This window comes from Paralichthys olivaceus, chromosome 7 (assembly GCF_024713975.1).
Source record: "Paralichthys olivaceus isolate ysfri-2021 chromosome 7, ASM2471397v2, whole genome shotgun sequence".
Lineage (NCBI taxonomy): Eukaryota > Metazoa > Chordata > Actinopteri > Pleuronectiformes > Paralichthyidae > Paralichthys > Paralichthys olivaceus.
Window position 1 is genome coordinate 24467161 of NC_091099.1, and position 26021 is coordinate 24493181.

The following is a 26021-nucleotide window of genomic DNA, read 5'->3' on the forward strand; positions in this document are numbered from 1 at the left end:
CTTAGCCAGCAGGAAGGGACTCCCCAACAACCATGGTAAGCTGTGTGGCCGTGGCCATCACAGTAACATTGAGGATAACATTAAAACTAACAACACTACTTTTTACAACATTATACATTATATTGAGAACTATGCTGACTCATTCAGAGATACAAATGCATTGCAAAAATTTGACAAAGCCCTTTAGTTGAGGTTAGGGAAAGATTTAACTTGTGATGAAATAACCTTTAATACTGGTGGTAAAAAGATCCTTTTTAACGGCAAGTTGCAAACGTTCTTTACATAAGTTTGAAACTGAGTTATAATAGAGCATCACTGCAGGCAAGAGTCCCGGCATGAGAAATGATACATGTGAGTTCATGTGAGTTAGTGTAACACAATGTTCTGTTTCAGACATAACGTGATATGACAGTGTCATCCTCCACAATTGTCAGGCATCATTATGTGATATGTGATAACATGGTGTCTGTCATAGCACAGGTAAAAAAGTGGAGAAACAGCCATGAATTTCATCCTCAAAAATACTAGGTAAGACATGATAAGGAGGAGATCATCTTAATAGGTATGCCAAATTAATGCATGTGACAAACGTGCTTGTCTACTCTCCTAGGTTCCGCTCGTCACACACCAGCAGGCACATGACTGTAAGCCAGGGTGACTAAAGCCTACATTCACTTAGCGAAAGACCAGAAACATCTCAGAGCCACGGAGAGGACTACAATATAACAGAGCCGCTCTCTCTTTGACTGTGATACTCTGTTTCCCTGGTGACACGAGGCGGTCACTTGTCCCCTTAGGTCTGTTCTCAGTCTGCGGTTGGACTCCCACCGTGTGTCTGTGTATTTGAGCAGAGTCCACTTGGGTCCTCCGAAGCAACTGTACAACACCTTGCATTCTTATCCAGAATGCAACTCACGACAGAGGAGAAAATAGAGCTTGGGCTCAAGGAACAGGGGTCAATCAATCCTGCATTTATGGTAAGTGAAGTGTCATCTCAGTTCTTCAAACGGACTTTGCGACACCAACAAAATCAAAGTTTCAAACAGACTGCTGTGGGAGATTGTACCGTAAGTGAGGACGGTCACATGCAAGACTTTTGAAAGAATTATTTTCTTTGAGTTTTTCTAACAGAGCAAGATAAAGTGAAGTACAGTGCTATTTACTTACAGCAGTAAGAGCTAAAAGTAAGCCACTGTGGAATGTGTTCCACAAAAGACAGGCTGTTTGAGTTGAATCAGTAGTACAGTTTAAGTGTTTGTGGTAAAATATCAGCCTCGAGTGTGGTCAGACTGGATCAAACGTTTTCATCTAGAAGTACTCTTTGATATAAAGTCAAGCAAGACACAGAAAGTGAATAAAGAGAGTACATGTGGTACGTTTATGTATGAGAATGCTACGAAGGTCTGGCATCATGGGGTGTGCAAGTGTACACAGCTGACTCCAATGTTGATGTTTCCCTTCTTTTCTCTTTAGCCCAAATAACGGAAGAATTTGGGAAAGTGGGAATGCAAAACAAGCAGCGGAGCATTGACTCGCAGATGTGTGAACATGTCAGGCTGTCAACACTCACACTGGGCAAAGCCTTCATTAATTATTATTTTCCCATACTGACACTCCAACAAGAGACTAAAACAAAGTTTCATGATAAATGTTTAGGCTTTGATCAGGTAGTCACACATCAGTACAGTGTCCATAAAGAGTCTCAAAAGCTAAATGTTTTTCCTTCTATTCACACATGTCACAAAATCACCCTGATTAAACCAAGTTGTGCAGAACATTACATTCCTTTAGTATTTTTTTTCTCTATTGTTACTGTTGTATGTGGGGCTTATTTGTAGAAGTCCCATTGAGCTGTCATCAGGGGCAGATATTGTCATCCCCTGGCGGATTTAATTTGAAATGCTAAATACCATATTAAATGGCTTGTTAAGACATTGCAAGTGAGAAAAAATCACTTCTTCAGGCTAACTGATTCAGACTAGAATCAAATGGTAACAGATAATCATGCTTTAAACAGTGAGACTAAATGATTTCATTCAGTGCTAAAGTTTTTTTTTAAGATTATTCAATAATTTTGTAACTTGAGTATTTTTCAATGACTTATTTTCAGATGCCAAGAGTTTGGAAATGGACACATGTTGTAAGTTGTACAACTGATCCAGTGTACAGATTAGCCACAAATTTTAAGCAAAGCCTTCGGCTTGGAGAGCAAATATCTTTGTAGGCATTTTTCTTGCAGCTTAGACAAGAGAGCTTTTGTCTGTCCATCCGTCTTTGAATCCAGAGGAGGTCAGGTAGTGCCAGTACTTTAGTGTCAGGTATCAGCATAAGATAAACTCCAAAGCAAAAGGCCAGCTTTGTGTAAACGAAGGCTAAAACCTCCGGTGACAATAGCATCCTTGAGCTCCTCATTGGTGGTGTTTTGTAATTAGTGGCCTGTGGCCTTAGTTGCAGGTTAGACACAGCACTGGTTAGGTAACCCTAACCCATGCCCTGATAAAAAACACTATCAGCTTTTGTACATGTGTAAATATCAAAAAATAAAAAAGGAAAGATAACATAGTTGACCCATGGAAGTCATTTTTTTAAAATTAAAATCTGAAAACATGGGTAACTAAGCTGAGTTTCACCTTTTCTGCTTGATCGACTCCACATAGTTTTTAGTGTGGCCAGACAAGATCCCAAAAGCATTGAGCAGTTAAATCTTGAAGGTATTGTTGAGTCTTGATATTAAACTCAAGTCAAGTCAAGTCAACTTTATTATCAATAATGCCATATGTGCAGGACATAAAGAGAATTGAAATAGCGTTTCCCTTTAATCCCCGGTGCAAAATGCATTAAACGTGAAATATGAAATATAAAAAATATGAGTAATTAAAACTCGAAAGTAACATCAGTTAGAGTCACGGCAGCATATACGTTTACAGACACTGTTAACAGAAAAGCTAAAAAAGGTGTCTTCCTGCTGCACTGGAGCATCATTGGACCCGTTCTTTAGTTTTCTTCAGTTTGCTTTGTGGTCACTAACCACAAGTGCCTCTCGACGATCCGCCAAGCTAATGGGGCTTCCCACGCCCAACTTCTTCAACTGTATCATAACAGCTGTGACATGGAAGGCACACATCTTAGCACATGACACTGTGCGCTTAATAATCGCACTGGCTACATTCAGTGATGATTAACCACACTTTTAGTGCCATCTGGTTCTAGCACTTTCCAATTCTTATTTTTGTCCATATAGTGAAACCTGCTGTCTGTCTTTGCGGATAAGGAAACTGACTGATAAAAAATAATTTTAAATTCATGTTTTGTTGCTAAAATGCAGTTGGAATACCTCCACCTGGACCAACATTGAACCGGGGGGGGGGGTTAAACAAATATCCCCAGTTGTAATCAGAGTGGGCAAATTGTAATTACATGGTTAGTAGCCCAAAATACAAAACACAGTCAACAATTGTCCCTGAAAGACAAGTTAATTTATCTTTTTGTTCAATCATTGAAGCTTTTGGAAGTTTTTACAAATGATTTAACCCATATAATAGCATGAGGGAAATAGGTGGTGACAGTATTTTTCACGACTGTTTATGTTGGACCTCTCCCTGTACGCAGACTCATCCCCTGTGGTCAGTGGAGTGCAGGTGGATGACCACTAGAGGGAAGCATATGGTCATGTGATCCCATAGCAAATGTCTTTGCAAACTACCATAAATCAAAGACAGAGAGGAAATGTGGTGCAGATTTGCAGTCTTTCTCTCTCATGTGAATCTTGTGTGAGACAGATGCAATGGTTGGATGTGCACAACAAGGTGTTTTCTTTGAAGAGCTGACTGAATGCCAGACTTACCCTAGGAGACAGCAGGTTTCAGAGTGAATGACGTAGCATCTGGCTTTTTCTCTTGTCATAGGACTTTGATGTAATATATACATAGATTCCTTGCAGTCTGGGTCTTATCTTTTGTGATGTCTCCAGTATATAAGCTGTCAGACATACTGTGAGAAGGATGATACAATAGCAAATAAACTGTTAATTATTAGTGATATGATGCAGATTTGATTGGTAAAGTAATATTTAAAACTCAGTAATAAAGCACTGGGGCAACTGTGGCCTAGAGGTTAAAGTTGTTGCTTCATACTAAAAGGCTATTGGCTCTATTTCCTGGACTGGTAGGAAAAGAGTGGAAGGGTGCTTGAACTCCCCCATCCTCAAAGTCCACGTGGTTGTGAGTTCACTGCTCCTTGTAGTCCCCTTCATACATAGATCCTGATGTAATATCGTTATGGATGCCCTTCAATGTTATGTCTTTGCTCGCTTACACTGAACCAACCAATGCGACATAATGTGTGTAATTCAAGATAGACAGCAGGCATTCCAGAATCAGAGGCGTGATGTCTACCAAAACATCAGCATCCACCCCGCCGAGCTCTATATTTGGCAAATATGATGATCCAGCCCCTGCTTAAGACAGAAGAACAATGCCCCCTTATTATGTATATATATATATATATATATTTATTATTACTTTTTGTATATAGATTATAGAGGCAGAATAAAAGTACAACAATCCCACCTTGAACAGGCCATGTGAAAGAGTCTAGTTTGTGTATGTTCAATGCTCACAAATGGGTAAAGTGAAGGTTAAATTCCTGTGTGTGTAAAAATATACTTGGCTAGTAAAGCGTGACTGTTCTTCTTACATACTTCAAGAAGGATCACAGCCATATCTCAATATGTTAAAGTGATAGCCTACAGACCGAACAGGTCCACAGATGAAGCCATCGCCTTTGCATTATCTACTCACTACTATGTCGATGGAGGGGTGGGTGAAGTGTTTGAGTCCACAAAACACTTTTCAGGGGTTAACAGTGTTGCAGCCAAATCCAATGCAATTGAAGTAAATGGAGACCCCATGTTCAAACATAAAAAATAAATAAATTAAGGCCTTCATACTGCTCTTGTGGTGTCATCCAAGCCCAGACATTCCAATTTAACTTGAAACAGCAACATTTACACCATGTTTGTAGCCTAAACGTCCTCTGCTGGAAGAAGAGATGCTACCAAAACTAGCAATGCTACCGCGTGCACCCTTGGGCTAGAGCTTGTGTTCGTGCGAACATGAACGCGGCTCTAGAGGAAGATATTAGTTGACATTTAGGCGAGAAACAAAGTGTAAATTACGTTGTTTTGAGTGGAATTTGAATGTCGTGGCTTGTGGATACTTGGATGACACCACAGGAGCAGTATGGAGGCATGTTAGGTTTTTTTCTGTTGTTTTTTTAAGTTTGAAGTTGTTTGAAGAGGTGGTCCCATTTACTTCAATTGTATCGGATGAGGCTGCAACACTGTTTACCCTTGGAACTCCAAATGTGTTTTGTGGACTCAAACACTTCACCCACCCTTCCATCAGCATAGTGGTGAGTAGATAATGATGATTCGTTTTTCGGTGAACTATCCCTTTAATATTCCATGTCATCTTTTCCCTGTCCACTGCTACCCTCTATTCTTCAGTGAGCTAGATACCAGAGTATTAACCAATAATCCATCCATCCATCTTTGGCTTATCCAAGGTTGGGTCACAGTGGCAGCACATTAAGCAGGGTATTCCAAACATGATCCTTCCAGTGAGTTCTGGGTCTACCACGGGGTCTCCTCCCACTTGGATATGCCTGGAAAACATCCAAAGTAATGGGTCCAGGAGACATCCTAATCAGATGCCTGAAGCACTTCAACTGACCCCTTTTGACCTAAAGGAGCAGCCGCTCTACTGCAAGTGCTATTCAGGTGTCTGAACTCCATCCACTGGTCACTCATATTCGCAGACTCATTGGAACCTTGATCGACTGGTAAATGAAAAGCTTTGCCCCTGGGCCCAGTTCCCTCCTTGCTACAACAATCCTTTTTAGTGTCAGCATTACTGATGCCACACCAATCTGTATGTGTTAATTAATTTTTATTTCAATATATTATTCTATCAAAATATAATAAATGTAATGTAATACCAAACATACAAATGTGTCAGTTATTACAGTGATTATGAGAAGAAAAAAGTACACTTTCAAAAGACAAAATAAAAATGGTGGCATGGTGTAATTTAGTCTCACTAAATTACATAATGAATATAATCTGGCTGTAATGTCTACACTCTGAAGACAATTACTGTAATTTAGTCTTATTATGTTGTATGTAAAGTATTTAAATATAAAGGTTATTGATTATTTTATATTCAGTTTCTGTAAATAGATCCCTTTCATCTAAATTGTACACACTAGACCTTTAAGCATAACAAGTTGAGTATCTCAATTACAAACTACACTAAATAAAAAGGCAGTAATCACAATACAGTTACATCCTTAAAATAGATACTATATATATATATATATATATATATATATATATATATATATATATATATATATATATAGTAGTTGCATAGCTACTGGAGTTCAGCCAACCAATAGATTACATGAAGATTACTTTCAAGTCTGCATTTTTCACTGTGAAATTTAAAAGTAGTTGAATATTAAGGTGACTCGAACATTAGCTGAACACTAGCTAAATTACCTACTGAGTAAATGAACTACTAAATTGAAATCGTGAGCTGACTACAGAAAAGCCTGCTAGACTTGTCAGCATGGTGGTTAGCTTGCTGAACAGGTCTACCTAACACACCACTGAGTGGAGACCAGCCAATTTAGTCTACTATATTTATGTCCAATCATCAAAGCCTTCCTATGTCTGGGAACTCTTTTAAACAACCATTTGAGAACTAAAACCTTTTGGTACGCTAGCTCACTCGCCCGCTCTGTGCAGCAAGAGATTTACGTTTTTGTTATTTATATCTTTTTCACTAATCTAATGCTGTGGGAACACAGCAGGTGAAAACGTCCTTTTCTGGGGCTGTCAATGTAGGAAGAGAATGAAAACAAAATGTGCTGTAAGGAACTGTAAATTCACATAGTTTTATATTCGTCTTTTTCCCTCTAACACAATGCTATGGAAAATAAAAGGTCTAGAAGAAAAATGGGTCTGCATCCTTTTGGGCAACTAAACCGAGTGATCTGAATTATTATTCACAGAGTTACATTCATCTAATGAACAGGATGTCAGGAATCCAGAGTTTGAAGCATATGTTACTTATCCAGCGTCTACCTCACAAATACATTTATGGGCATGTATTCTGTAGTGAAACGCTACAGTTCAGACACCCCCTGAATACCACCATCACAGTTCAAAGGCAAGTGACATCTACTGACATGCACCCTCAAGAACTGATTTGTCCCATGTGGATTTTGTGAAGAGGGAAATTACCTCTTTGCATTTGAAGACAGTTTATAGGTCACTTGAGACATCCCATATTATACAAATGTAAATCCAAATATATAATGAGGACGTATAATTCTGAAAACAGAAGTCAGAAAGTATTTAATATATTGTCATGACTGACTGGCCAAATGTTTTACTTGTAGATATTGCACTGTTTACACATGAAACAACCAAACCAGGCATACACTTCAAACAGGCACATCTAAGTGTTTCTATAAACCCACAGGAATCTGATCTGTCCAATGGGGCCTGTTTTAAAAGGTAGTTGACCTCTTGGCATTTGAAGACAGCCCCTGGTCCCGCATATCAGGTGACCCTTAAGGATTACCTGTTCTTAACAGTCACTAGTTCAAGTCATGTTCACATCCGCCGTCACCAGATTTCCCAAAGGATACTCCCATAAAAATGCTGGACAGCTGCCTGTCCATCACAAAGATGACACACAGAGGTGTGCCGGAGTGCACCTATGATTTGTGAGCATTTTTATACACACACTGTTAATTGTGGCTCGATTCCAAGTTTACATGAACACTGTTCCTATGCTGAAAAGTAAGCATATGTTATAGTTATATATATAAATGTATATAGTTATAGTCAGTTATAACTCAGCCCAAGATCAAATGTTAAACTCTCTCTATGTTTGGTTTTATGTTCATGTTGAGAATATTTCACAAAAGTCAGCCAAACATCTAGCTTAGTAATGTTAGACAACACATTGGATGTAGTGGGTTGTAGTTAATATGGCAATATAAATGAATGAACATGAGTAGTTTGTGTTTTGAATGATTTGATTTGTACTTATTCATTAACTAATTATTGAGCACATGAAGCTGCATTGGAAACATCCGGGAAAAAGCTGTGGAGTAGGCAGAGGTCAAGCTATGAAAACATAACCAAGCTAGTTTAAATTACCAACAGACATTGTGGATGCAGCACAAGCTGTCCATGTTTAACAGGCTCTTTGCAAATGCATCACAAATAAAGAAAGCACTTTCATCTTTACTTTTTAATGTCAGCTGTGTAAAAATAATTAAAAGCACTGTGCCACACAGTGGCTGGTGGCAGCTACCGGTAACCTTGTGGTTGTGAATCAATCAATATGACAATTATCAATATGAAAACTTTGACCTTTCAATAGTTTTATTGGCTCACTCGCATGATAAATTCAGTGATGATTAGATTTTTCAGCATTTCAAAAAGAGTGTATACGAATTTCAATTTGATTATGCTCCAGCAGCACAACAGCTATTAAGACACACAGACAGCTCCATATGTGTCAGATCAGTTTGATTATGTACAAACAAATAACCCTGCCCTGAACACAGCAGATACATACTACAATTTCTCTAATATATTATATATATATATACAAATAGTTGTAAAATGGGGTTGTATCAATGTATCACATTTATGAATCACTGTTGGTAGCATTGAGTCTTGTTTTTCTCCATACCAAACCACTTGACCTACTTCATTTGTCTTTGCAAAGTGGTCAGCCAAAGCATTCAGTGTCCTATATGTCCGATGACCCGAGGAACACTTGATATGCATTTTTTTCACATTGAAGTGAGTAGCAAAGGTTAATGACTTTACCTTGGTAGACTCAACACTTTGGCCTGTTCATACCAGCTATAGATGGCTATACATGTGTGAAGACATACATAGATCCAGTTTCTTGGACAATGTAGTATGGACTGCATATGGTCACATTCTTGTGCACTGGGCCACACTGAAGGGCCGTCTGTACTCGTTCTCTGCATACGCGGAAGTGCACACTCATTCATATTCATTCAAATGGTTCTCAAATGGCGTTAACTGGCTTTGTCCATAAAGTCTGAACATTTCAAAGAGCCAATAGACATATCTTGTGTCAAACATACTATAGACTACACAACTGTTCAAAGCGCTATAATTATAAATATTTGTTAGCCACTTGAAATCTTCAGACTTTTGGCAAAAAATTATTCTTTGGCCAATATGCCAGCATACGAGGTCCCTTCAGGGGAATTTTTTGAGAGCAGACTTTTCTCATTTTTACCATGTTGATCAATAAATCGTAGCTTTAATTTAGCATGTTCGGAAGCTGTGTCTTTTCACAAACCATTCTGTTAGAAGCATCACATTGGCTTAATTCAAACTAATTGTCTGTAGAACAATATTGCACAGACATATACCTGCACACACACATACCAAACTATACATAGAGCCTGCAATGCAGAAAAATCTACTTTCATCTCTTTGTGTCTAATCAATGACATTAATGGCTACAAATGTATATTTATATATTGTCCAAACCAACTCCATATACATTTTATACACAGCTTTGGCTCCAACCTTAGCAAACACATGAAAGTGACAGAAGAGAGGGATACTGTCATAGTGCAATGTTAAAAATGTTGTGTGGCAGGAAAAGAGCATTTCTGCTCTGAACAACTTTACCAACAGCATCTTGATTGGATTTGAGTGAAGGCCTATCGTTCACCTACCTGCCCTCCACTATCACCCACATCTCCCACACTATAACTCACATTAATTCCATTGCACACACTCAGTATTTATGTCTCTCATCTGAACTAAACTAACCACAGCTTTAGAAAAAACTGAAGACAGAGGGCTTTCTCTGAATTATCCTTACTTTCAAAGGCATAGGAAATCTTAAGCTCTAGGAGAGTCTCTGGTATGCTCTTAGAAACACTAAGTGTCTGGTTTAAAATGTGTTGATAAAAAATGTAGGTGTGGGAGTTGGTGTCCGTATGGTCTGGGTAGAATTATAGTGGAAAGTATTGTTTTTTCTTGGATAAAAAACATTGGTGAATTGATGTCTTGTTTGTCTTTGCTGTGCTCCTTTCCAAGGGCAAAGACAGTGATGAACAGCCCCAACTGACAGTAGACGTTGAGGAGCCACCCACGGAGGCCCTGGAGGAGACTGTGGACAAAAGTCTGGATTTGGTTTACTCCCTCAATGACAGGCCACCGTGGTACCTCTGCATTCTCCTCGGCTTCCAGGTAAAGTGATCTCATTGAATGTTTTGTCCAGTGTCAGTGCGTTCATTATATTGTCAGTAGTGCAGAAAACATATAAACTTACAAAACTCCTCTAGAGGGTGGACAAATGCGTGTTAGGCTTAACAGCTAATGGTATTTTAAATATACTAAAGGGATTGTTCACTGAAAAATAAAAATACACTCAATATCTACTCACCACTATGCAGATGGAGGGGTGGGTTTAAGCCCTCAAAACACTTTTGGAGTTTGAGAGGTGAACAGCATTGCAGCCAAATCCAATATAATAGATTTAAATGGTGACATATTTTTCTTAAATGTAAAAAAACTACAGAAAATGCCTCCATACTGCTCCTATGGTGTCATCTAAGTGTCCGTAAGCCCCGACATTCATATTCAATTTGAAACGGCTTTTTTCAATCCATGTCTGCTACCAGAAGTAGCGATGCTCCTGCACATCCAGCACATGCCCTTAGGCGAGAGCTTGTTTGCAGCGTGTGCATGGAAATGTCAATGCGACTGCAGAGGTGGAGAACAGTGGACATTTAGACTAAGGACATGGTGTAAAAGACCTTGTTTGGAGTCAAATTTGAATGTCCGGGCTAAGGGACACTTAGATGATACCACAGGAGCAATACGGAGGCATTTGGTTTTTTTATGTATGGAGAAGGGGTCCCCAGTTACTTCAATTGTATTGGATTTTGGCTGCAATTCTGTCTACCCCTGAAACTTCAAAAGTGTTTTACTCAAACTCTTTATCAACCCCTCCATCGGCAGAGTGGTGAGTGATAATGAGAGAATTTTAATTTTTCTGTGAACTATCCCTTTAATGTACAGTAGCACAAAAATTTAAAGATTCATTAGAAGTATCAAAGAATGAAAGGCTGCTCCTTTATAGGAAAGGCTCTCATATTGCTACCAATATTATTTATTGTATATTTTTGTATTTAAGCAATAGTATTGGACTGTCAAGTGCGTTGCCTCTTTCCTGTAAAATCACTGTAAAAACACAAGACCCCGAGTCATTCCATTGGCATTTATTGAACTTCAAGCCCAGGAACAAACATCTGCTTCATTGAAAAAATTATGAAAGATTTTGCTTTGTCATTTCGAGAAGAATACCACCATTCACCTGGTTTGTGCCTTGACAGTAATTCAACAGATGACTATCACTACAGTCTGAAATTCAAAATGCGTGTTAATAAACCATCAAGTCATGTGGTTATTCACATTAAGATGTTTAAGACAATAATGCTCCTTATAAAATGCTTGTAGCAACTCTAAATCAAAACCAATGTGATTTAAGGCTCTTTATGCAAGGACTTGAGTCTGTGTCCATCCATCACTTTCTCAACATTTCAAATGGAACCATACAGAGGAGAACATACTTTCAGTGTACTTCCTTTCTTTTTGTATAGGTGGACATATAGGGAGACGGGGGATTGTTGTCTATTCAAAAATCACAGAGAGTATTTGTATGTTAGCGTGTGACCTAGGGATGGTACTGTGACCATGACAACAGGTTATATATAAAAAAAAGTCTTGTGCACTCTTACTTGTGCTTGCATAAGGAAATCAGAAGACCTGAAGGTCATGAGTTTGATTTCAGAGCAGTGCAGCCATGCAGTCATGCAGTAAAATTGGTTACGAGGAAGCCCTGAAAGATTTATAAAATAAAGATGGTCACAATACAACAATTAAGATATTGTTAAGAGTGTGATACTTTTCTTTATTTGTGCATTGAAGGCCCCAGGTTGAACAACAGACAAAGAAAAATGGAAGTGTTTGGAGCGTACTTTTAAGTTATTTTAAAGTTAATTCCTTCCAGCTGGGAGTTTAAAACAAGACATATGTCAGCCTAATGACTGTTGAAAACTAGTGGCTGCCGAGTTTTTCGTATTATCCTGTGATTTGTTTGTATTTATTTGCATTTCTTTGAAGAAAACCTGCAGTCAACGCATTTTTTGGAGCACATTTAATATTGACATTTTATCTATATTATTTATTATTCCATCAGTCCAGCACATGGTTGATCCCTCTTCTTTTAGGGTAATGTATGTTTTAGAACTTGTTGCGTACCTTGCAGTGTGTAGCATGAAGTTTATGAAACCAGTCACTTCTCCAATCTCTGTAAACTTAACAGTAGGTCAAACACTAAATCTGTTTCCTCTTCAGCTCTTATTTAATTTTTCCATGTTTTTTGGGTTAAAAAAAGGTGACATATCTGTCATAATGCAAAAGAGCATTCTAAACACTTTAAGGATACACACTTTGTGCATTCATGGTGGAGTTGAAGGATAATCCCAGTCTTTTGTGCTATAATTATCAAAAGAAAAAGTCTTATAAACCTTCCACCTATTACTTTCTATTAAAGAGGTAAAATAGAGGTCAACAACTTAAAGTTTCATTTTATTTTAAAATTATATTTAAATACATAAGTGTATATGAAATAATGAAACAGTTGTGTTTTGTGTTTTCGTGATATTTGTTGACAAAAATAAAAATATAAAATATCTTAAGATGTTCTGTTTGGGAACCACATCAATCTGTCTCTCATTGGCTGCCATTTTCACAGAAGTATAAACTCTCTTCCCATTAATTTGGCTTTCTTTCTTCCTGTTGCTTCAGTACAAAAGGATTATTTGTTGCAGTGATTTGTGCCAAGTGCTCAGTTCATTGCCACACAAGATTTGGTGTTGCACATGTTTGAGATATTTTTTGGGAGCATGCAAACAAGTTATCTTGTGAAAAATTTAAAGCACATTGAAGCACTTGTTGAGGTTATTGTCAAACTAGTTGTTTACATTGAGGAGGAGAGGAAATTGGTGTCAGTTGAGATCAATGTGCATTCACTGGAGATGATACAGGGGTTCTGTTCCTGAATGAATTCTCCCAGTTTCCTCTGTCATGAAACTGACCTTCAGCACCTCCCTCCAATAAATCTAGTGGGGCCTATCAACATCTGTTTTCATTTTTACGGCCCAGCGTATAAGGGAAAAACATCAATCCCTCTCATGTTGCAAGTTGAGCCGGCCACTTAGTGTTGATTGGCAAAACTAAAATTCAATTTTTGGATTGAATTGTAGTTTAAAATACAGAATAAAAAAATCAGTTTTTATGGGTATTTGGTTAAAAAAGGATGCAGGCAACTCATTATGAGGTAATATAATAATTATTTAAAATAAGCTGAGCTGCCATGTCCTACTTGTCCAACACTTTGTACCTATTTTAACTTTCATCCGACAAATAAAACTTTAAGCTGGTGATAAATATAAATGATACATTTATAGCCAGTGTCACCTTACAGTATAATGGGTGCATTTAATAGGTTACACACATATCTTTACAGGCAATCACTACATTTTTAATAACATCGATCACAGAGTACATATGGGTTTGAAAGGAACAGAACGTGAGCAACTGATACATTGTAAGCAGTCAGTACATAGAAAAGTTGCCATTCTCTTGTTTGAGCACATTTAAAATTAGTCACTTTTATTATTACATTTTTACACAAGTACTTTTACTACTTGTACTTGCTGCTGTTTTAAGCATATTGGTAATTAGTGGAGTTTTGTTGGAGTTGCCTCAGCAGCTCACTCTACTTACTGTGTTTATGGTGACATCTATTGGCAGTTCAGCAAGACTGCAGCTTATTTATTGTACAGTGCAGATGTATTATTTTTGTGTGTGTTTTTTGGCAAACACAGATCTAATAATTGTTACTATACATTCATATTCATCCCCCACAGAAATGAAAATGCAACTTGACAGCAGGATTGAGTGTTTAAATGTAACAGGTGGTTCATGTAATGAATTCATGTAATGAAGACTGTTTCTCTCAAACATAAAAAGTAAATACTACAATAAATCTGCTGGGATCATGAAATGAACAAAATTGGCACAAGGCTATCTATAATAGAGTGCACTTTAAATGATCAAAGTATGCAGCAATGAATACAAGTTCTTGTACAAACTATGTTTTGTATGGTCAGTACTTTTTAAACAGTACCATAGAAGTGATAGCAGTGACAGAAGCAGGATAATATTTGGAATTTGTCTTAAGGTACGGTTTGTTTTTTGTTTTTTCAAGGAAGGCTGTAAAGTGAAGAAGATAACATAATGTAAATTATGCAATTTAAAACTGGAAAGCAGTTTTCTGTATGGACTGTTCCAGTGGTTTGCATTATCACATCACTAAAATATCCCTTTTGTTTGAATTAATGAAAACACTTCCAGCTACATGACCTTTAATTTTGCTGCAGTTCAATATAATTGCCAATAAGTCAGATTTTGGCCGATGTCGATCCATGCAACAACTTTATCCTTTTCGGTACTTCATAGTAGAAACCACTTCATTTTTAATTTGAATGTAGTAACTCATTTCATAATGAGGGAATTTTAGCGTTTAATTTTTCAATCAGTCATTATAATGTGTAGTAGTGGATTCATTTGAGGTAAATGTCTATTTTGAGAAAAATGTAAATACATTCACATCTTTAACATAAAGACTAGTGAAGGTCAGGAAAAAACAGCAGGCCAAGATCATGATTTAATCGATATGAATGTATTCTTGTTCTTCTGCCTCCGCAGCATTACATCCTTGCTTTCGGCGGCATCATTGCAATCCCACTCATCCTGGCTGAGCCCCTGTGCATTAAGGACAACAACATCGCCAAAAGCCAGCTCATCTCCACCATATTCTTTGTGTCAGGGTTATGCACACTGCTGCAGACGGCTATCGGCACCAGGTAACACCCTTCACTTAAACACCTGTGAGCCTGGAAGTAAGAGGCTTCATGGTATTGAAAGAGTACTTAACAAGTTTCCACACTCTTGTACGCACTCACACACACACACACACACACACACACAAATGTAAACTTTGACAGCTTCTGCTTGTGTGTGAGCTTTCTTGTGTGTACTAACCTCCTATGGAATGATCACTCAGGATTCAGATTTACAGCAGGTACAAATGGAGGGAATGCTCGTGCTCAGGTCAGGAGTGTTCCCACAGTCAAGAAAACCACCATATTCAGACACTGCTCACCTTACACTCTGCCTCCTCACAATGGTCTCATGATGGTTTCAGAAAGTTCATGCATATACAAAGCTTCGCTGAGCTGTGTTTGCATCAGCCTGAAGTTGCAGTTTATAGCTCGGAGACCCATGCGGTAGTTCGTGTGGAGTTCAACTATGAGTTGGACCCTTGCCAGGCTCTTTGTGACTGTAATGGTGGAAATGACATGTCTGAAATAGTTTTCCTTAATGCTCTGTAAGCTTTAGGCTTAATTTGTGGTTTTCTTAGAGATGTCAAATCTGGGAGCTGTTTTGCACTTTGATCAATCTAAAACTGATGAATCAGTCACAGCGGCTGCCTCCCACACATACAATACTGTACTCACATTACAGGGGTCCACACCTACTTCCCTGCCCCTTCTGCACTGCTGCAGTAGTGAGCCTGAGCAAATAGCTAATTCTTCTGTTTGAGTTTCCATCCTACGCAGTTTGGCAAAAGCTTAAAGGGACAAAAAAGGGGTCCCAGCACACACACTTTGACACTGAATAGTACTTTTATTGCACCTTTTAGAGCTGTGGTATGAAGTGGTTTTGTACAACAAGAGAAGAGGGAGATAAAAAGCTCAAAGGCACGAAACCAAGAGTACATAGAAATATGGCACGATTGATGATTCACACATGCACAAATCACATTATTTAATGCTGATCAACAGTGAAAACACATTTCTCCACTAAAACTTCAGCTGGAAGCTGGAATCTAGAATCTCTGTATGATGTTACTGAGACAATTTCTAAAACAGCTATTTTATGAAATGATGCCTCTGTGCAACAAGGAAAAATTGAGGTGTGTCACCTTTTGTGAAATCCTTGCTCTGGTACATTTACCCCAAAACGCATTTGCACAAATTTTGTTTTGCTTTCCAACTGAACCAGTTGTTGGGGGGGAGAGGCCATTACAAATCTTACTTCTTCCGCAAGTCTTGTTTTAAGCAGATCCAGGTCTTCCTAGTCTGCACCTAGACCTGATATCATTGTGTTCCACTGATCCCTGACCTTTAACCTCTTTGCCTTTTTGACTTGGAGGTTGCCAATCCTTCAGGGTGGGACCTTCAGTTTCATCACTCCGACCCTGGCCATTCTTGCTCTGCCGAAGTGGCAGTGTCCAACCCCAAACTCGCCAGTGACGCTGTCCATCCACACGCAGAATGGCACCAGTCCGCAGCTTATAGAAGATTCTGATGAGGTCTGGATGTCACGAATGCGTGAGGTATGTGAAATAGTCACTGGTGGCAGTTTATAAGTCCTGTTAAGGAATCCAGTTGGAATCCAGTATCTTCGTAGTGCTAAGGGATTTAGGGGAATGGTCAGGCCTATGTATCACCTTGATGACTGTATGCCAATTAGAAATTCTTACCAATTTAGGAGATAACATATCAACATGCACAAGTATTGGACTAAAATCTAGAATGGATCATAGTTACGGTTCCATATTGTTCTCTTGTCATAAGCTACAGGTTGAATGTGAGAAGTAAAAATGTGTTAAATGCAAAAACTTGGAAATGTAAAAAGTACTAAATAACATAAGACCCAACAAGTTTGTAAAAAGTTAGGATAATGCCTCTAAATTCAAGAAATTGAAAGAGCCCAAAATTGTGAAAGAGAAAACTCACAGAAAATTGTGTAAAAGCAGAAAATGCTGGAGGTTGCGTTGGAATAACCCTCAACCCCACGTTTAAAGAAAGAGTCTTACATATAAATAGTCAAGATTCTTCCTCTGAGTCAGAAATTGATACTTAATGAAAATAATAAAAACACATCTCATTTCATTAATGTAAGATTTCCTTCAGATGTATTTCTACGAATAAATGGGGTCAGCAGGTTTTATGTGTTCCTCTGGAATAACTCTGACTCAGCATTTGGAATTGAATCTAAATTAAATTCATCGTATAGTGCTTCAAATATTGTGTTCCCCCAGATATCTCCTCCTCGTCAGCAGGGTTTTGCACAAGATTATCTTTCCCTGTGGCAACATAAATGGATGTCAGTCCCTCCCATATGTATGTTCCAAAAGGGAAACCGATCATACAGTTACCACACCTTTACATAGCTCTCGGCAGGAAGTATGTTTTACTGCTTTCATATGCACTCACAAATAAGACTCACAACTAAAACTACAAGTATATATGTGTACAGAGTAGTGGGAGGCTTTAAACGGAGCAGGTTGAGTATCGAAAATCCATCTGTAGAGATGGATTTACCTAATACTGAGCAGTTAGTCGGTCTGAGCCTTTGGAAAGCGTTCAAAGAAAAGGTGGATATAAAGCTGCCACAATGAAATGTGATAATTAATATGCAGTAGTAGGCTATATATAAACGCCAAAGTCCAAAGAATCGGAATGGAAAAGAATGTTCAGTATGTGTAACTTCAACCTGCGATATGAATCACTATTCTCTGTAAACCTGCAGGAAGACCACAGAAACCCAGCATATAAATTGATCAATGTGTATTATGTCCCTCCTGCCTTGCCATCCACAGATCCAGGGAGCCATCCTGGTGTCGTCTCTGCTGCAGATGTTCCTGGGCTTTTCTGGACTGGTGGGCCTGGTGCTCAGATTTATCGGCCCTCTGGCTATCGCTCCCACCATCAACCTTATTGGCCTGTCGTTGTTTATTGAGGCTGGAAAGAAGTCTGGAGGTCACTGGGGAATAGCTGCTCTGTGAGTGGAAGACGTCTTACACTGATGTAGAGAAAACATGTGAAGGAATTGTTTTCTTTAACGGCAGATCCATACATATCTGCAACAATGTGCTGGCAAATTCATAGTAAAAATCAACTTAAAGACTTCTTGGAATTGAGATCAGTTAAATAGGTCAGTTAATGAAATGAGACAGGAAGACGACATCGTAGAGATTTCCATCAGAAAAAGAAAACGACTAACTCCTTCTCTGCATAGAGTTCAATGTAAAGTTCAATGCAAATAGTCACATGTACTGGAGTGTTTTCTATCATGTTGAGTTACTCTAAATAAAAAACTATTGATTTAATTAATAGTTAAACTTATACATAAATATAAACATTGAACATATAATTTATTTGATTTGAAATTTAATTACATTGATTATATGCAGTTAAGTTACATGGGAATTTAATATTTAATTGAAATGTATAAAGTCACCATTTTAGGCTTAATTTTTTTTTTGAATTCATACTGCACTTCATGTGCATGGGTGCTGATGATCGTCAAAACACTTTGTGCAAAGTGCAGTGTCCCCAGAAACACTCCTTGAGATACACCCACCATAACAGAGCTGCGTACCCCCTTGACGCTTCTCACATTATGAGAAGCGTCTCTAGTGTTTCATCGCTCATTAATGATATTGATAAAAAGAAGGATAGAATAATCAAAATAGTCTGAATCTACTGTGCTGTGATGGACATTTATCCTATTACCTCGTGGCATTAGGAAAGATGATGCAATTATAGGACTTGATTGGTTTACTAAGATTACTTTGGGTGCATGTGAGCGTAGCAACGTAAAGACTACAGACGCAGTAATGTAAGGTATAGATACATGGGAAATGCATGACATTCAAAGAAAAGGTAAGCTCTATGCAGTCCTTCCATAACAAATTAAATCTAATTACCATGTGTCTGCAGAAAAAAGTTTACATTCATTCAGTATTTATTTGCCTGCGTTCTAGACCCTTTGCTCCTTGATGAAAGCAGTGATGTTCACTATTTTAATTCACTCAATCTGCTACCGAAATAACTGCTCCACATTATCTCTCCTCTCCTTTACCTTTGCCCCTGCCCAGCCAATTGTAATCTGTCATAATGTCCACGCTGCCGTCTGCAGATAATGAATGCAGACTAAAGCCATTACATAAAGTGATCCTTGTGGGTTTTAAATGGTTCAGCACATTCACCTCCTGGTGCCATATATGGATGTAATCAGTCATATCCTTCTTAGCCCCATGCAGTGCTTACTCCCCCACAGCCGTCTCCATGCAGGTTATCCAGCAGCTGACAGGAGCAGAGACATAGATCCCGTCCACTAAAAACATTAGAAACTGTGCCGGTCAGTCATAAGACACAGTGTGGTGGAAAATGAAGAAGACTATTTCTAAATCATGATCAATTTGACGAGCGAAACCTTTTTGTGTTTGATCCTTTATAAACACAATTTATACTTGTTTTTTTTCTCTCCCCACTCTGCTCCCTGGCTGTGTCCTGGTCTTTCATACAAGAGCAATTAGGTTCCCCAGGGGCTTTTTTTTTTACCTGTGACTAATTTATAATTCCATACATCCAACCAGATGTTTCCACTGATTGTGTGGTCACAGGTTTAATCTGGAACAGTGTTTCGGCTATGCTGTAGATGTTTAAATACGATTTGCTCGTTATGTAGAACACAGTGCTGCTGAGCGATAAGAAGAGTATTTCATGCACAGTGTGCAGTCTTTCATGCGCAGTGTGAAGTGTTTCATGCGCAGCATGGAATCCCATTCAGTGACAGGCAACTGTGAGGGCAAGTGTCCATGTAGTTTTCTATGGAAGTAAATTACTGGAAGAGTGCTCGCTACGGGGGCGCTGCCTCCCAGCGCTTCAAGTAAAAACGCTGCACATTGAATTTGCTTCCATAACAATCATCAGGAACATTCACAAAATACTTTTTTGTGTTTATTGTGATGAAGGCCAGAACAAGCTTCTCCAATTTCTTGGTGATCAAACCGACAAGTCTGATTGGTTGCCTAAAAAAGAAGCTCAAGTAATGACACCATTGCCTTTCTGAAAAGTTCTGAGATCTTCGACTAGAAGTGCTCGGACCAGCTGCACACAAAAAATTTAACGCTTTGTTTAAAGCTTTTTTTCTAGGTGGTTATTTTCCCTCTCTTCTTTGGGATGAACTGAAAACACACCCTCACAGTGTTAGCTGCCCATAATTCTTTCCCCTAATCGTGTGAGCGATCTTAGTATGTCATGTTCAAGCACATTTGGACTATTGGCTGTGAGCGAGAGCAAGGCCTTCGGAGAAACATCACATTTTGTCTTGTCTTCTGTTTTGCTACAGCACCGTCTGCCTGATCCTCCTGTTCTCCCAATATCTCAGCAAAGTCGATGTTCCAATGATCGCTTACAAGGATAAGAAGTGGAAGGTTTTCCAGTATCCCCTGTTCAAGCTCTTCTCTGTGAGTTGCAACTCATACACACATTGTTTCCTACTACACGAAAAAAAAACCTACATAAAATTTTTAGGCCCATAAAACTGTATAAACCCCGCTTGTTTTGTATCAAAAGTATAAAGTTTAATGAAAAACACTCTGCAGAAATCATACAGTATCAAGCCAGAGTCTGACACTCCTTCATTAGAATAGATTTCAGCAGTGATAATGTTCACCTGTAAGATGAATTTTTTATTAACCTATGAATCACCCAAAGGTCTGTCTGTATGTGGAATTCATATCTAATGGTTCATCTCATCGACTTCACATTTGGCACGTCTCTTGTGAATTCCACAACAATGTGCAGTGTTTAGTTTGGACGTGTGATATGTTCAATATTAATTAAAATTGAACTATGAAGCAAATTCAGTTTTATTTAATTAAAAACATTTACAATAAATTCTGTATTGCAGATAAACGAGGTATGATGAACACAACAACTTGCAGCACACAAACATAAAAAAAAGTAAATTGTAGAACAGTTTGAGGAGGACTCACTAATGACAAGGAATACTGTTGAACACAAGCCAAGAGAACAAAACATTCCAAACAGACAGGTTTAGAACTGTCAAAATTAAAGGTACAATTTTGAAAAGGTGAGTGGCAGATAGCTGAATTAAATCACAGTCTGGTATGTTGTGAGGGGTTCTTGTGTCTGTCCCTAAAGACACACAGAACAGAAAATGTTGCTTTCATCTCGCTGTATATACAATGAAAACATCTGTTGAGTCACACTTGATCCACAGACTCAGCAGGGACCAAACTATTTGTTCTAAAAAATAAAAAAAAGTCTGTGCGTGTAGGTTTTATGGAGCATGCACAGTAGGTAACATCCACATGTTGGGGAGGCCTGGCAGAGGAAAACCTACACAGATCTAAAGTTGGGGCTGAATGTAGACAGAGCTTTTTTCACATCAGCCGTTTTTGACATTAAACAGTAGCACACATGGTTAACTTGTCATATTAATTAAGCCTCCTAACCTAAATAGGACAGATTAAGGTGATGACTCGTGTGTCAACCTGCTAGTTCTTTTCAAAATGACTGCTCAAACTATTGCAACTTAATATGAAAGACGTCCTACATGAAATCCTTCATTTAACTTCATTAAAGGTACAAAGGCTTGTGTGTGTGTGTGTGTGTGTGTGTGTGTGTGTGTGTGTGTGTGTGTTTGGAGCTTCCTGGTGACAGAGTAAAAAAGTGTTGCCCAATTTATTTTTTATTTTAGTCTAAAAAAAAAAGTCTTTCAATTTAGACTAAAAAAAAATATATTTTTTATTTTACAGCATGTCCACTGCAGTACACCACAGAATAATTTTAGTGTAAAAAACAGTAACATTTAGAAGGTAAAATATCAATCCAACACTTCATTCAACTCAACTATTTATCATTCTGTATTATTTCACTTGCTCACTTGGTGCAAGGGTGGTGGTATATTTTCTGAAGTCATTTTAACCACTGCATCAAAGGGGTCCCCTTGAATACTTTATTAAAACACTGACAAGTGGAAATAAAGTATATAAAGTTTTATTGTAAATAGGTTGTAGGGTCATAGGACACAGTAAATTGAGCTAATTGTGCTCACTCATACATAATATATGTGCCTCCTAAAAATGTCCCCGAAATTCATGATCCATGAAATTTTACCTGGACAACACACGCACACACATACACATATTATATTGAGCAGAACCAAATCAATCAAATCTGTCTCTTCACAGTACTAGTGGCAGGCCACATAAACACACATGCAGTGTTTGATCCTGGGGCCAGTAGAGTTCCATTGTTCCAAAATAAATCCCCTGATGAAGGTGGTTGAGAACACTGTCTAACATGACGGTTATATCATATCTGCTGTGAGCTTCCAAGTACAATACTGTCAGATGGGAGCAGAGAAAAGAAGGTTAATTTAGTTTGAACGTATTGGTTTAATTAAAATAGAAAAAAGACAACAACAAAAAAACAAAAAATTCAACCAATAACCTAAGGTCTGACTTTTTTTATAAGCTCTTAAAAAAGAAGCATTATCTTTAAATATTTGTTAAGTCATGGTCTTTTAAGGAGAAATTCAATTAAGTGTCCAATTAGCCTGGGGAGGACCAGATGGCTCTGCAGACCTCATGTTTTTATTTGTGATGCCCTGCTAGAGTTTAAGAGTCATTAGAAGTGGTGAAAAATACATATAAATTTGGGAAATAATGAATAAAGTACAAACGTATGCAAGCAGGATTTAATCATTTTGTTTTCTCTTCAGGGGTAATTTCACTGTCTCTGTTTGATTTGAGCAAACACAATTAAAGTCAAAGTCTTTAGAGGGATACTGTGACCAATCCCACACCTACAACAGTGTTGTGTTTACAGTCACCACCTCTTAGGTAGAGAATCTCCTGTGGTGACGAACCAACACAGGGTGTGTGTTGTTTACCTGTATTTAACTAAGGGTGGATTGAGGTTGACACATGCTCTCTTTTTACCATCCCTCTTCACATTAATGCACTTCATGTAACTGGTCAGCGTGAGTACAACCTTTCTGTTCACATCCGAACAGACATTATTCACAGTTTGACAAATGTTAAGTATGTTGTACACTGAAGATTATTTTTGTAGCTTGGACTTTTACCCGTTAATAAACAGCACAGAATTGTGTTTTCCTCTTCAACAACAGCCAAAATAAATAAGGTGTGTGATTTTGAAGCTCCTTGGATGTTGACTCTGTGAAGACAGTGAGAAAAGAACTCTGACGTTTGACTTCAGGGTTCAGACTCTGAAATGCTTGATGAATGGAAGCTCCACACATTTTAGCAGAGTGACTCACATGTCGTGCAATCCAACAAAACCCTAAGGGCGAAGGGCCTTCGAAAAGAAATAAATCTTCCCTGAGTTTCTACAGCCATTCATCAGTATCTGTTGAACTGAATGAAGCAGGGATAATACAGCGGCATAGAAAGAGCACACCAATTTATGAAAACAATGCATGTATGCATGTATACATGTACACAGTACGTGGACTTATTACATTAAAAGTATAAATATGGCTTTTTTTATTTCATGCAAAACAAGAAACCCAAAAGTTCCCACAATGAGCAAACATTTTGCGACTGTGGAGAGAAAAAAAACAAAAAAAACGTTTAACTTGAAGAAACCTCCAGAACGTCCAGACTCAATGTGGGTGGCCATTTGCCTCGATGGGCTGGTGTGAGTGGAAAAAATTGTGAAAAGAGGAGAGGTGGGTAGGAAAGGAGGAGGAGGAGGAGGGGAAAAGAGACACCAGACTGGTTATAATCATAATAATAGTAATATTTATTGATGTAATTTTATTGTAATGTTATTGATGATAACATTAGTATTATTAATAGTAAAAATATTAATAACAATAATAATAATTATAATAATAATAATTGTTTTAGTGTAGTATCTTTTATAGTGATCTCTATCTCGATTCTCAGCTATCAGGATGTGTTGCATCTAAACATAGATCAAAATAATATAAAGAACACATTTTCTGGTATGTACTGTATGTCTGCTTGACTCTCCTCAAAGAGGAACATTCTTTCTTGTGCACAACATTCTGCTCCCATGTATTCCCCCCTATATGCAAAAGTACATACCGCTGCCCAGATCTCGTTTGGAGGAAAGCTGCAATGTAATGCAAATGTAATCAGACTGTGCTCATACTCCAGCATCAAAGATGGTTGTGGAAACATTATCATTATCGTGATGATGTGAATAAGGGAGTTTGCTCACAGAACCCTATGTTGCTGAAGTTATTTACCTATCAGCTTTGGTTGCAGTAAAGCATAACCCAAATTATTTCATTTCATATTTAGGATAGATTTGACTGTCATTGTTTTTTTGTTTTTTTATAAGAATCCGATTACTGGCAGAAAATGTTGACTCTATGGTTTGCATGTGACTTGAATTTAATATTTTACTAAGTAACTTAAAGGTCTTTAGTCTGTTCCTCACCAGATCAAGAAAAAACATTTATAATAATGTTTATGTGTGTGTTGGATGAACTTCCCTTGAAATGTTATCTGTATCTTATAGGCTCTGTTTGGGATGTGTGGCGGCTGGCTGGTCTGCTTCCTACTGACCATCTTTGAAGTCCTGCCTTCAAAGTCTAATGAGTATGGCTATTCAGCCAGGACCGACATCAGCCTGGACGCCGTAGCGAACTCCCCATGGTTTCACGTACCTTACCCTGGTACGTAAATCAGAATCATATCATCTCATGCCAACTCATATCATATCATAACAAATCACTTAGATCGTTGATACCTAATTGGTCAAACCTCGGTATATTCAAATAATATTATAAAGCATGGTTTTAACCGTTGCGACAGACTACTACTACTATGACTACTTTTTTAGTTTCTTCTAATATGGTTATACACCTGCGTCAGTGTGTGGTCCAGGTGTTAGTCACGTTATGTTTCTCACATTGTTTGAACTTGTCTTCCTTATGGGGGCAAAAAGCAAGTCATAGTAAAGTAAATCATTACGTTTAGGTGAAGACCTATTTAAAGGTTAGGTTAGGGTTATAGTGAGTCTACTTAATGTTCTATGAAGTCTATGAAGTCCTCTAATTCTACTAATATTCTGTTGTTTTGTTCACTTGAATATAATAAAGTATTGTGTTAGGTCGTTTGAAACTTTTGAGTGAAGTACACCCTACAGTTTATTCTCCTCCTATTCTTTAGTCTTCCAGGCACTCCTTAGTTTCACCTTTGACATGCTTCCAACAAATATGCAAACACAATACTTTCTAAAGTTTAGCTGACGATTGCACAACCACTCTTTAATGATCTGCCAAAATGTCATCAAATCTGTTGGCACAAATGAAAATGATCGTCATTTGCCTCAACTGCTTAAAGCACATCTTATATGTGCCAATGTTGACAACAACAACATGTGCTGCTATAAAAAAAAAAAAAACATTTGGATAATTCGTGTTTTCATCTTATCACCCAATATATGGAAATGTGGAGCTGAGAAAAGCCATTTTAGGGTCTGCTTGATAAACTGAACTGTGAATGGTAAAGCCATGCAGTTTTGTGGCTTTTTGATTATTTGCACAGCATGGCACTTACTGTTTGAAGATTGCACATTCACTCTGACCCTTTAATCTACATTTGAGTCTACCAGGATTTTAGCAACAATTGTGCCAATAACAATAAAAACAAAAGACAACTTTTATGTGTGAGCAGGCCCAACACAGTTCTTAACAAGTTAGGAAATATCAGTGCGCAATGTTTTTGGCAGGGCTTAGTATTATTCAGAAACAACCAATAAAACATGACATATTTGATATATGTGGAAGCCTTCAATCTTCAATTGACTTGACAGTGATCATTCAGACAGAGGCTATTAAATACGCTTGTATGGGATGTTGAGGGATAATCAACTGCCATGTAGGAATAAGCCAAAGCATCCCCATCACAGGTGACGACCTTACA

The 26021-nt window shown here is 38.0% G+C and overlaps 1 protein-coding gene across 1 annotated transcript in view; it reads left to right on the top strand.

Annotated features, from left to right (window-relative positions):
- Positions 1-673: 673 nt before the first annotated feature.
- Positions 674-26021, top strand: part of LOC109624102 (solute carrier family 23 member 2) — a 39485-nt gene continuing 14137 nt past the window's right edge. The window contains exons 1-7 of the mRNA XM_069528833.1: positions 674-977; positions 10175-10327; positions 14918-15075; positions 16427-16610; positions 17880-18061; positions 20417-20534; positions 24613-24769. Coding sequence (XP_069384934.1) covers positions 906-977; positions 10175-10327; positions 14918-15075; positions 16427-16610; positions 17880-18061; positions 20417-20534; positions 24613-24769 — 1024 coding nt within the window. The 5' untranslated portion in view covers positions 674-905. The remainder of the gene's footprint in view (positions 978-10174; positions 10328-14917; positions 15076-16426; positions 16611-17879; positions 18062-20416; positions 20535-24612; positions 24770-26021) is intronic.